Source organism: Asterias amurensis, chromosome 2 (genome assembly GCF_032118995.1).
Source record: "Asterias amurensis chromosome 2, ASM3211899v1".
Classification (NCBI taxonomy): Eukaryota; Metazoa; Echinodermata; class Asteroidea; order Forcipulatida; family Asteriidae; genus Asterias; species Asterias amurensis.
In genome coordinates, this window is record NC_092649.1 from 29017438 (window position 1) to 29030854 (window position 13417).

The 13417-nt window shown below is 35.9% G+C and overlaps 1 protein-coding gene across 1 annotated transcript in view; it reads right to left on the reverse strand.

The window, feature by feature from the left end:
- LOC139933760 (plexin-B-like) overlaps window positions 1–13417 on the reverse strand; it is a 34487-nt gene that overhangs the window by 19954 nt on the left and 1116 nt on the right. Inside the window, exons 2-14 of the mRNA XM_071927958.1 lie at window positions 11085–11148; window positions 8952–10182; window positions 5538–5646; window positions 5207–5295; window positions 4831–4959; window positions 4372–4487; window positions 3993–4125; window positions 3524–3677; window positions 3331–3430; window positions 2910–3027; window positions 1369–1503; window positions 847–942; window positions 626–734 (exon numbers count right to left, since the gene is read on the reverse strand). Of these exons, the coding sequence (XP_071784059.1) occupies window positions 626–734; window positions 847–942; window positions 1369–1503; window positions 2910–3027; window positions 3331–3430; window positions 3524–3677; window positions 3993–4125; window positions 4372–4487; window positions 4831–4959; window positions 5207–5295; window positions 5538–5646; window positions 8952–10136 (2473 nt within the window). The 5' untranslated portion in view covers window positions 10137–10182; window positions 11085–11148. The remainder of the gene's footprint in view (window positions 1–625; window positions 735–846; window positions 943–1368; window positions 1504–2909; window positions 3028–3330; window positions 3431–3523; window positions 3678–3992; window positions 4126–4371; window positions 4488–4830; window positions 4960–5206; window positions 5296–5537; window positions 5647–8951; window positions 10183–11084; window positions 11149–13417) is intronic.

Consider the following 13417-nt stretch of genomic DNA (forward strand, 5'->3'; position numbering starts at 1 on the left):
ACAATCATTTGAAAGTCTTATGTTAAAAAAAAGTAAGAGGGGAAGAGGGGTCGCAAAGGATTCCAAACATATTTGTCTTAAAGGCAGTTGACACTATTAGTAAGTAATCAAAATAATTGTTAGCATAAAAACTTACTTGGCAACGAGCATTGGAGAGCTGTTGATAGTATACCATATTGTGAGAAACGGCTCCCTCTGAAGTAATGTAGTTTTTCAGACAGTAGACATTTCTCACTAAAATGTTTGAATTGATTTTGAGACCTCGGCCGAGGTCCAGAAATCAAGCATCTGAAAGCACACATTATGTGTGACAAGGGTGTTTTTTCTTAAATTATTCTCTCGCAACTTCAACAACCAATTGAGTTCAAATTTTCACAGATTTCTTATTTTATGCATATGTTGAAGTACAGTTAGTGAGAAGACTGGTCTTTGACAACTACCAAAGGTGTCCAGTGCCTTAAAAAATTATCAAGATTTTCAGAATTAATTCTAAAAGACTTGCAGCATTTGTAACAAAACAAACCATCAAAGTCATCAGAGAACTTCAGTAGCCAAACACATTCCAACCTCCCCTTCTTTGTGATATTCCTTTAGATCAAGCCCCACACCCTTGACTCAAACTCACCATTATTGTTGAATAAGTCATCTAGAATGTGAGGGTTATTACTGGTGTCTGTCCATTCAATAGTCAGTTTCACAATCAGCTCTGCTTCATCAGTGGAAGTGTAGGTATACTGTGGAGTACAAATGGGCTGATATCAAACAAAGTTCAACTCAAATCTTGGCTTTCTTTTAATACAAAGTTGGTTAACAACTTCAAGAAAATTCAAAGTGTAATAAACTTACAGCTTTCATGTCACACACAATGGTACCATTATTACGCTGAGCAGTTGTATTCCGACGGACTCCCTCAATATCAAAGCTACATTCAAAGCTAGTAATCTAAGAGATAAAGAGACAGATGGAAAGTTGGGTTAGTCAAAAGGAGTTTACACAATTTTGTTCAATCAAGGAGGAAACATGTAGTGTTTACCCTTGTAATTCATTAATACTAATTTCAAACAATTTCTTATCAGGTTATTTGTTTGAATTTTATTTTTATTGCACAACATTTTGATCCAAGCAGAGCCTTTATCAAAGGCTAAAATACAACACAAGACACATTTTAATGTTAAAACCGGTATACAAGTGTAACAAAAGCAGTCAGGTTATTTGTTTGCAACCTCTGGATTAATGTGCAGCAGTGCTTTGCCAACTGAGATATCTAATATAGGTCATTAATCATGCCTTAAGCTGTCATTCATTATTCCTGTGATTAAATTATTCACATTTTATGTAGAAGTTTATTTTGATTGACTGATAACTAACCTGGGTCTGATCAGGTAGATTTGTAGTCATGACTTGTAAACTTCTTTCAATTCCATTAGGAAGAAGGACTTCAGTATTCTGAGCCAGCAGCTGAGGGCACGAACCCGGACCCTTGGGTGAAGACAAAGCTGGATTCTAAAGAATTATAGACAGTGGACACTATTGGTAATTGTCAAAGACTAGTCTTCTCACTTGGTGTATCTCAACATATGCATAAAATAACAAACCTGTGAAAATTTGAGCTCAATTGGTCGTCGAAGTTGCGAGATATGAATGAAATAAAAAACACCCTTGTAAAACGAAGTTGTGTGCTTTCTGATGCTTGATTTTGAGACCTCAAGTTCTAAACTTGAGGTCTCGAAATCAAATTCGTGGAAAATTAGCCCTTTCTCGAAAACTATGGCATTTCAGAGCATGGAGGAAGGAAGAGAAGGAGCTCGAACGACCCGCAAAACCGCAGAGTAACAAAAGAATACTCTGACAATGCCCCTGTCTGACCAGTGGAAAAAGATAGGAGACCTCCAGCTGGACGGCCGATTAACGAGTAGGATTAAATCTCTTCCTACAGAACGTGTGGTACCGCCAGTCTGCGCTCTTGCCTGTGTGTAAAGTTGAATCATTGGAGATAAGAATTGTGAATATAAACGTTTTCATTTACCGTTTGTGGTGTTTCACGAAAACATCATGACATATTTTTACATTTTTTTGGTTGGTATTCAATTGTGTTTTTCGATTTGGTGAGCACAAGTGTACACAATTTTTATCAGGTCTCAAAAAAGTTGTTTTTCTGTATTATATCCATACGGCATACGACACCATAGTTGAGTGAAGAACCAAGTGCGCACGCGCAAACTCACATACGCCAGGTCGCCCATTGTCTGTATAAGGTATGTGGGTGATTACGAGGTGTCATTAAACGGTTGCGGTACTATCAACCTCTCCCCATTACTTGTCATCAAGAAAGGTTTTGTGCTAATAATTATTTTGAGTAATTACCAATAGTGTCCACTGCCTTTAACAACGAATCATTTATTATTAAATTTACTTTTGTTAAACAGAAATGTATCCTTTTTTCAAGGTGTGTTGGAAACTTATTTTAAAACAATATTCAAAAGATAGGAAAAGGAAAGGGTTTTATGATTGTCTTGGAAAAAAAATTGCATGTTCCACTGATAACTGTGATATGTCAGAATTTCAAAAAAGGATCAAGTAATAAACCTCAAGAGAAACTGATTGGATATTTTTTTAACGATTTGGGTGTGAACAAAGAAAGTTTACTAGTGCTGGATTTGAACCAATGACCTTTAGAAGGACATACCAACTGAGTTATTATATCTGCCCTATGTTGGCAGTCTCCTAATATTGTCAATATCTTTGTGCAGGGGTACCAGTCAGAAGCTGTACAACCAGAAACTGCCGTTTACCCAGGAATCACAACAAAATTTATGATACAACCTGTAAGACTATTAGTAAATTTGTCTTTGTTCAACCCTAATCATTAAACCAAATTGACTCAATATTGAAGACACATTTTATCTTACGTTTTGTCCTGTAATGATGATTTCATTGTCTCCTGAGCAAGTAGAACTAACATGAGTGCATCTATTCTCAAAGACACACCAATCACAGGCCCATCGACTACCAACACAAGATACACAACTACAACACAAATACAAAAACAAAATGATACTATGAAAGAAACTCCTGCACCAGAAAAACACAAAACACCTAAAGGAAAAAGTAAAAGCATTAAGTGAGACAAAAAATGGAAACAGGTATTTCAAACATATTTGAAGCTTGTTTACTCAAAATAATTAACTATAAAAGAAACTCCTGCACCAGAGGGAAGAATAAGGAGTGAGACAAAAAAACAAAATGGGTATTTTAAACAAATTTGAAGCTTGTTTACTCAAAAGTAATTAACTATAATAATAAAAAGAGAGCAAAATTAAATATTCTTACGAAGTATAAGTTGAGCATTCATAGAAGTAGAAACTTGTATCCACAAAACTGACTGATGTTTCACTGGAATGGATGCTCAGTGTAACCTGAACAGCATCATCTGGAAAATGGAACATTCATAAAAAGTTGTATGTTTATTTTATTTTAACAACAACAATAGCAACAAATGGCCCTAGTTTAGTGTTTGACTTACCTCCTTGTTGAATTGGTGGTATCCTATTACCAGGTGGGGAGACACATCTAAGATCCTCATTAGTCTTTGTAGCTTGAGATACGTAGGATCCAAACCAACACTCATATGTCATGTTGGTTAGTAAGTCTGGTAACTGCTCTACACTCACAGTTATCTAGCATATAACAAATTCACAAATAAATAATTTAATACAAATGAGGGAAATGTAAGTTTAGTATGGTCTGGAAGGTTGGGAAATTTTACATCAAAGACAAGGAGAAAATAAATGTTGAAAATCAGATTCCTGACAAAAAACTGCCATGTAAATCTAAAACAAAAGGATGAGGTAACAAAACGGTTAAGTCCTTCATAATTTCCAAAAACTACTCATATTTCCTTCAACTGCAATTTTATGTGGGTGGACAAGTAGAATGGAAAAGAAACAGGTGTGGCAGGGTAAAATTATTTCTTTTCTTAAGTTGCAACTTACCTGTTGTTCAGTGACAGTAATTGGTAGATTGTTATAAGGATCCACATTGGTTATCTCACTACACTGTACAGTATTGTAGGCTAACCATCGGGTAGACACATCAGGCATCTTGCATTCTGAATACAGGGTGCATCTATATAAATAAAAGTTACATAAATAAACACAAAGAAATTAGCTCACACTTTATCTAAATAAATTCAACTGGCCATTCTATGTAAAAGAAAATCACACACAGGCTCTTCCAATAAAAATTAAGCAAATTAGAAAAAAACGGAACAGCTAGTGGGATAAAGGAAAAACTATCTTCAAAATATTTTTATTTCATGAATTTTATTCTATTCTGAACATGCATCTTAATCAGTCAAGATACAATACTTACTGTCTTTGCAGAGTACACCAGCCACAGTATGGGTCTCCATCCATCCCTGCATCCGTACCAATACACGTCTCACACGTTGTATACTGACCACAATTCTCAACACGCATCTTCAGAAACTATATAACGTGAAATAAAGCATGACTCAAAGATAACACTAAATAAGAAAGTTCAGCTTCATGAAAAGTATATTGTTTGAATTTCTACAATCGATATATTAAAAGCTACATAATAGAATAATGCTATATCTTTATTTCTCCTGGATCTTCTTCTATTTTGAGTGGTTTTCTCAGTCAATGATGTTACGGCCGAGTTGTCCCAAGATCTCCATACCCCTCATGCATACAGATTCATGTTGATATTATTAGAGCTAGATAGCTCAGTTGGTAGAGCACCCATGCACATTTAAATTCCGCTCTAAATTATTTATTCAACTTGAAATTATTAGTCTCGTTATTTGACCTTTTGTTCAGTGAGTATGTACATCTCTCTTGTTGTATCATTAATCTTGACATCTTTAAGGACTGATCCAGTAATTTCAAGGTCTACTCTTTCATACAGTCTGGCCGAGGTATTGCTCTGGATGTGAACCTGTAACACAGTAAAAAAAGAAAATAGCTATCTTGGTATTTCCAAAAACCAAAAGGAATTATTATGAAGATACGAATAGGTGTTTATGCTCAACTGTAGTATAGACCATGTAACAAAGTTCACTAATCTTCAGTGGTTTAATCTGAAAATCTGACGTGAATTTTTAACCAAGCTTGAATTACGAATGAGACACTCCTAAAATTCCTAAAATGCAAACAAAACATTCAGCTCAAAAAAATGTACGCACCTTTAAAAGTTCCCCATTGGAGTCAGTTCCAATAATAGCTACAGTGTGGTTCATTTCAGTAGTTGTAATGATGGATGACATCAGGGTGTCTGTCAATAAAAGTATATAATTATCAGGTTAAAAAAAAAACATATTCCCATTCTTTACTGATGATTCAGAATCTCTATGCATCAATTATTGTGGAATATTAAATGAATTTGATAAGTTTCAAAACATGATCTACAATTGTTTTGAACACAGCACAAGTCATGTGGCATACTTTGGCAAGCAAACATTAGTATTGAAAACCAACAAACTAACAATTCTGTACAAATTACTTTGTTTAATTTACCTGATAGTTCCAGCACAGCATTGGATGCTGTTACATCAGTACCTTTAGCATGTTTATACGCGCTGTTGCTCAAATCAGTAAGATAACAAAAAAACGTTTCTGGACTAACCTGGACATGAAAAGAAAGATATCCATGCAAATATTAAACTTGGTTCTTCTTATACACATACAATCACGACTTTGACAATTTGTACAGTCATACAAACATCATCTTAAACAATTAAGTATGTATAAGTTTTAAGTCTTTACCAATGTGTGAAATCTAGCAGAATGATTTCACAGAAACTTGGATGGGAAGTATTTTGATGTTTTTAAAGAAACTCCCATCTTGTCAAAAACAAAAACGTGTGGTAAAAGCCTGAACCAAAGAAGGGGCATTTAGCGCACGGCAACGACCCTTTAATTCCCATTCATAAATGCCCTTTTGTTAAAAATACAATGACAGACACTTTGTGAAGAGTCAGTTGCGCGTGGGTTGTGTGTACTCAAGTAAGTTTGGGCGATATCACGATATTATCGAATATCGCAATATTAATTTGGACACGATTTCGATATCGGATGGATTTGGTTTTAATCGAAATATCGATATATCGCGATATATCGATATATCGATTAAATATCGCGATGTATTTGCTAGCTGAGACATCTTGCACCCCATAGGTTTGGAGTAAAACCAGAAGAATAGGTCATTAGAACACCTCTCTTATGCTAGGACTGTCTCTTCTACAACTTTCACTTGGAGTTTTAAGACTGATGATGTCAAATTTCATTAATCGCGATTATATCAAATATCGCGATATATTGTCGGCGATATATCGTGAATAAAATAAATCGATATCGCCCAAGCTTATACTCAAGCGCGCTTAAGAATAGGTTACTAATAGCTATGAAATGCGTTCCGCGTGATAATCTTGTGTGCCCGACATGCGGAAGCCAGCTGGTTATAAACACTGGTCTTTATCAACGGTTTAAACACCCCCACGTGACGCACTCTCCACTAATGGGAGTAGAGAAACTGTCTGGGATAATTATGAATATTTCAAGTCAGTGTATCATGGAAATAAGGAGTTATGCCTATTCAATTTGTTCATTGTTTTAGCTCATTCAACTGCAACCAGTGATTCATTCTTTAAGTTTCCTCTCTTCATACAAATCTACATGTAAGAAGCAATATTTGACTTAAGTTTCTAATCTGATCAGAACATCATTGCAATCAGGAGTTATGAACATTTAAGGTTTTCATTGTTTCAGCTCATTCAACTGGAACCATTTATGCACTCTTTGAATTTTATCTTTTCATATGTATCTATACGACAGAAGCAATGTATTAAGTTTCAAATCAGTACATCATTGCAATACGAAGTTATGACCATTTAAGGTTTTCATTGTTTCAGCTCATTCAACTGGAACCAGTAATGCACAAAGAGGGGTTTATATTTTCTTATAATCTATATATATAAAAAGCTATAGTTTGAAGTCAATTCATCATTTAAAACATTTTCATTGTTTTAGCTCATTCCAACTGAAACCAGTGATTAAGTCTTTGAGTTTTATCTTTTTGTATGAATCTACTTGTTAGAAGCAATGTTTGACTTAAGTTTCAAGTCAGTCCATCATTGCAATCAGGAGTTATTACCATTTAATGTTTTTCATGGTTTCAGCTCATCCACCTTAGACTTGATTCACATCCCATTCTCGTGTACCCCAACTTCCTATAAAACAACACGTAGCAGTCACAGTACAGTGCGCGCTCGCCATCAAAATGTGGTCCCGAGAATGGGACTTGACGAGGTCGTTTCTTACTATGCACAATGTTATTGGGAAATCTCCCCAAACGGGGAGATGCACAAAACCAATGGAGCGTGGACGCGCTGCCCCGCCGGTAAAATATTCATTATACTCTGTGACATCACAGTGTAGTGGAAGACATTGGAAGGGTTGGGGCGAGTAAACTCATTTCAATTCTAATTTTGCAAACAAAACCAACCCCAATGTGTGTTACAACATATTAATTCAATTCAAATGAACATTTAGTACTTTCTTTTTTATATAAATTGGTTAAAACGTATCATGTAACAATGTTACATATTCATAAGTGAATTCATTTACATACCAGGCGACTGCGACATCGTCAAGTCCCTGTCCCGCATGCGGAACAGGTTTTGGAATGCAGAGCATCACAAAACAGTAGTTGAAAAAGTTTCCGTATGGCGCCACCACTTTTCATTCGATATGAAATAATATAGTAATTTACCTCAACGAGATATCCCTTTTTGTAAAAATTAGTGAAAAAGTGGTGGCGATGTGCGGAAAGTTATCCCAGTAGTTTTCTGGGGATGGCACTGGATTGGGACTTGAGTCAAGTCTACATCCAACTGCAACCAGTGAGAGGGAGTTTGATTTTTGTTTTAACAAGCAATTTCAAAACATTATAAAAGATTTTAATTTGAAGGAACACGTTGCCTTGGATCGGACAAGTTGGTCTATAAAAAAAGCGTTTGTAACCGTTTGTTATGAAATGCATATGGGTAGAAAGATAATTTAAAAGTAGAATACAATGATCCACACAAGTTTGCCTCGAAGTTGCATGGTTCTCCTTTTACTGTGCGAACAAACACGGTCGGCCATTTATGGGAGTCAAAAACTTGACCCCCATAAATGGCCGACCGTGTTAGTCGACGAGGTAAAAGGAAAACCGTGCAATTTCGAGGCATGTTTGTGTGGATCATTGTATTCTACTTTTACAGCATCTTTCTACCCATATACATATTGTAACAAACGCTTTTCAAAGACCAACTCGACCGATCCAAGGCAACGTTTAACATTTTTGTTATTCCAAAAACTTCAACATTATTTGAAAACATTGCTGAAAATTACTGAAAATTACTGGCAATTGTATATAACAATCTCACTTTGGCTTGTATATACCAAAAACAACTCAACTCAAAGACTTAAACTTAAAACAAAAACTTTAACGCGGACGAACTGACAGACGGAAATTGGTATTACATTGGCTCGCACTGCTCTGCAGATGGCCAAACATAAGGCCTTACCAAGGCCTCCCTGAAAGCAGGCCTCCCTGAAAGCACCAATATTATCATTCATCTTAAACATGCACATCACTTGGGATGTAGCCTTAATGACCATATACTCACTGGAAATGTACTACAGAAGGAGCCTTTGCGAAAAAAAATTGTTTTAATACAAATTTGTTATATTACAAATAAAGGTATTTTAATCCAACTTTTCTTGATTCATTCTGGAAAGGCGTTTGTTTCTTTTTCACATTCTTATTGCATACTTCAAAAGACTACTTTCCAAGGTTTTCCTGAGGACATCATTCTAAATATGGACATAACCTTGGATAAAATCTTAATGTACAATGTAGCTGACCATTATGAATAATCTACTCACTGGAAATGTAGTACATCTGGATCCTTCCAAGTACTGCACTGAGTAGTCATCTCCATCTTGAATACATCCCCTGACTGCTTCCTTGAAGGCATCTAAAATATCACTCATCTTATACACACACAATGCTGACTGATCAATAGGTACATCACTACTCCCATCAGCTCCTTCATTCTTAGCAAACACAGCATACAACACCATGTCCTCAACCTTCAAACCTAATGATACAGCAAGATCCTGACCTGCTGGGCCAATATGAGCAGCTTGTACCAAACTGTACACACTACCATCTGATCCTTGGCATTGTAGGGTGATTTCTGTGTAAGAGCCAAACAATGGACTGGTCTGACAGACTCTGCTCATTTTGGAAACAAAGACATTGGATTCAAAATCCTCCTCTTGAGAAGTGATGAAGTATGTGAATCCATCAAATGAAAAACCAGTAACAAATGCAATATCGATTGGAGTCTTTAGATTGGAAGTATCAAATGCAGTAAATGAAGAATACCCTGTGCCAGGTGATGGAGATATCAACAACCCGTCTGTAGTAAGGATTCGTCTGCTGACTGGTGGGATTGCTCCATACATAACCTCAGCAGAATAAGTCACAGCTACATACAACCAGTCTCCTCCATCTGCCCCTGGTCCCATTGGTCCATCAGTTCCTGGTGCAATCAAACTCACCGTAGACAACTCTCCAAAACCAGCAACATTAGGCTCTGGCTGAAACACTACATCGGTCAAATCTTCTGGATTCCTGAACTGACACTTTCCTACATTCTCACTTCCACATGTAATCAACCGATTCTGATTATCTAATATCAGGATTTTATTGTAGTTGGTGAATATATCGCATCTATCCTCTCCTAGTTCTTGACATGTACTAACATTCTGTAGCAGATTCAATGAACTATCCAGTCTGTATAAGTAGTTGACAGCTCCAACATACACAGCTCCATCAGGGCCAGATAGAGTGAAATGATTGAATTTAGCATTGTGGTTACCAGATGGATCATTGAGAGGTCTAGGAGGATGAGGATTACTGAATGAAGCAATGTGATAAGATGACAGATCTCCTTGCCATTCAGCTGATACAACACTACCTAATAATCCCAGCAGGATCAAACATACAACCAACAAGATGGTTACGTGGCTCCTCTGGGCCTCCATACTCAGCTGCAATGACATTCTCCTTAGACTGTGTTAGAAAGTTGAACTCTCTGTAGCTCCCTTGCTGTATCAAGAATAAGGAACGAATAAGAAAGATTAACTAGGCCTGAAACGAAAAAACCCCATTAACTAACGTGACATTCTTTAGCTTCTAACAAATAATTATACAAATGTGTCAAAACATTTTGCATATTTTTTAGGGGTAAAATATTAATCGATCAATACTAATATATTTTCATCAAGTTTTGTAATTACTAATTGGCATAATCAATTATTTAAATATTTTCCATTTCTTGTTTTTACAAAGCGAAAAAAATAACAATTCACCACTGGAATCCATTTGAATACTTGGCTTGGGCACAGTGCCAAAACAGGAGTGGTTTGACTTTGGTGTTTTCACGAGGTGACAAAATATTCCATTTATTGTTTTGTACACAACCCAGCGCTCTGCAGGCAAGTGTCAATCGTGTTTAGGAAACAATCGCGACAGTCATGACTGAATTAATTCATCTTTATTTTGGTAATTTATTTTGGTAATAAGTTAACAAGAAAATATTCTAAACAATAGTTGCAAAGAATAGTTAAACTTCAAACATGATATTCAAAAAATGTGTATTGTTGGCTGTGTGGGGCTTCATAGCGACAAATTATTTTTGTGGTGTGCTGTTGTTCTGGGATGATGCCAAACAATTTACTCATTCAAGTCAGATAAACAATGAGTATTTGTGTATAATTCCCTTGGTGGAGTTTTAGCCTACTTTTCAAGGGGTTCTGAGACAAATACCATTACCAGGGGCAATAAGAGCAATTTGTCTTCCTTTAATCTTAAGCGCTACAAAACTAAGTGAAATTCAAGGCCTGCTTACAAGGTGCACAAAAAAAACACCAGAAGCAGATTGGCAACTCAACCTGTAGTCATGAAGGCCTACATTTATTTCAATCAATCCCCATCTAGTTTGCACTTGCCTCAGTTGAAGTGTTGACTTAACTCACTCCACAGATGCATACAATGTAGTAGTTTCAATCAGATCTATAACAATGAATGAAAGATTTGCACGTCAATGGCCTTCCAGTAGTAATACAGTTTTCCTATTCACTCAAACAGGAACTAAACCTTATACGAACTACCACCAAATCTGTGTAACCCTCCATCCAAGTTCCATAAAGGACGTTTGTTGTTCAAGTTCAATGATCACCACAATTGCAATAATGTGGTATGCGGAAACCAAACACAAAAATAAGCAGATAATCACAGCAATGGTTATTGCTGTGAATTTGTTTATCACAGCCATGGTTAAGGGCTTTATTATTGTAAAATAAAGAGCAAATGTAACAATAATTTCCAGTATTAGTTCCCACCATTACACTTTTGTGTTCATTGCACTTTCTTTGAAACAAAGCCTGTGCATTGAATTCTAACATGTGTACCTTCTCATTTCTCACCACTTAGAGCAACAAGTTCCCAATGTTGTGCATCATCACTCATCCAAAACATTACAAGTGTTAATATGTTTTCACTGTGGAGAAGAAATCTTAAGTTTTCAGGCTTGAACTTTTTATAATTGAGAATTTTTCCAACATAAATCTCACTTGCCACTCAGGGCGAGACAAGTAAAATCTGTTCACATTCCTACAGATCTCTGGAAGTGCCAATTAATTGGAGATGTTGAGATCCTGAGGTAACTGACTGCAGGATGACGACATCACAAATTTAAGATGACAACATTCTGAGATGAATTATCTTGTGATGACAACATTCTACAGTAAGATCCGATATTATTTTTTCTGAGGATGTCCACATAATTTTCCACAACATCCCAAGATAAATTATCCAGGGATGTCAATGTCAACTTCATGAGATAATTCATCTTGAGTTTAGATGATAACATCCTGAAATGGTTGAGAACCCAAGATAATTTTTCTTGAGAAAACATTTAAACTTTTAGCATGTCCTCATCCCACGAAACAATATAATGTATTCTGCAAAACAATTCTATTTTCAAGATGTCCTCCAACATCCAGAGATACAACGTCTAAGTTTGTGTCATCATCCTGCAGTAAGTTATCCCAGCATCTCAACAAGTTGGATGGCATTTTCAGAGCTCTGGCCATTCCTTTACCATTAACAATTGGCAGCTAAAGAAAATGGGAACGTTCAACTGTGAACCCAATTTCATAGAGCTGCTTAAAGGCAGTGGACACTATTAGTAATTACTCAAAATAATTTTTAGCATAAAACATTACTTGGTTTACAACAAGTAATGGGGAGAGGTTGATAGTATAAAACATTGTGAGAAACGGCTCCCTCTGATTCTAAAGTACATGTAATAAACTTTTTGAGAAAGAAGTTCCACAAATTTGATTTCAAGACCTCAAATTTAGAACTTGAGGTCTCGAAATCAAGCATCAGAAAGCACACAACTTCATGTGACAAGGGTGTTTTTTCTGTCATTAATATCTCGCAACTTCAATGACCGATTGAGCTGAAATTTTCACAGGTTTGTTATTTTGTGCATATGTTGAGATGAGATACACCAAGTGAGAAGACTGGTCTTTGACAATTACCAATAGTGTCCACTGTCTTTAAATCAATTTCTGCTAAGCGCAAAATAAGCAGTTATTTTGACTAGTGTGGAAGCAACCTTACTGTCAACCGTAGTTGCCTTAAGTATGCTTTTATTTAAAGCACCTTTAATTCCATGAAGTTGTTTGAACAGCAAACAAATTTGCTTGGCAAATCCTTTTTGCTAAAAGCATGAACCGAGTATGGTAACACAGTCACACAAAAATTGTATTTTGGCTGGTAATCTTTTTTATACTATCCTGATGTCATGTGTTTTCAGTAGGATAACAGGAAAATTGTTCACAATCAAAAACTGAATGTTTTTTTTTTCAAATCATCTATCCAATTTTTTAACAATAACACTTACACTTCATGGTGTGTTGAAATTTTTAAAGTTTTGGTTTTACGTTGCTAGAGACAGTCCGCCTTTAACAGTGCTTATGCATGCACAACATTGGAGCAACGTCATATGTTTTCACACCTTTCAATGGTTGGGATTTTATTGAATACTCCGAAGCTAGTATGGCATGCAAAATAATTCAAAATCATTATTCAATTAACTACTTAACAAATTTAATTACTATTAGAATCCAGAGATATCATAAGGCATGAAAGTAGAACACCCCACCCCCTTAAAACACACACTTCATAACAATCCGTTTTCCCCATTTTAGACCAGTAATGTTTTGTTTCAGGAGACAAGAAACCAATCTACGAGATATTCTCTTTAATATAG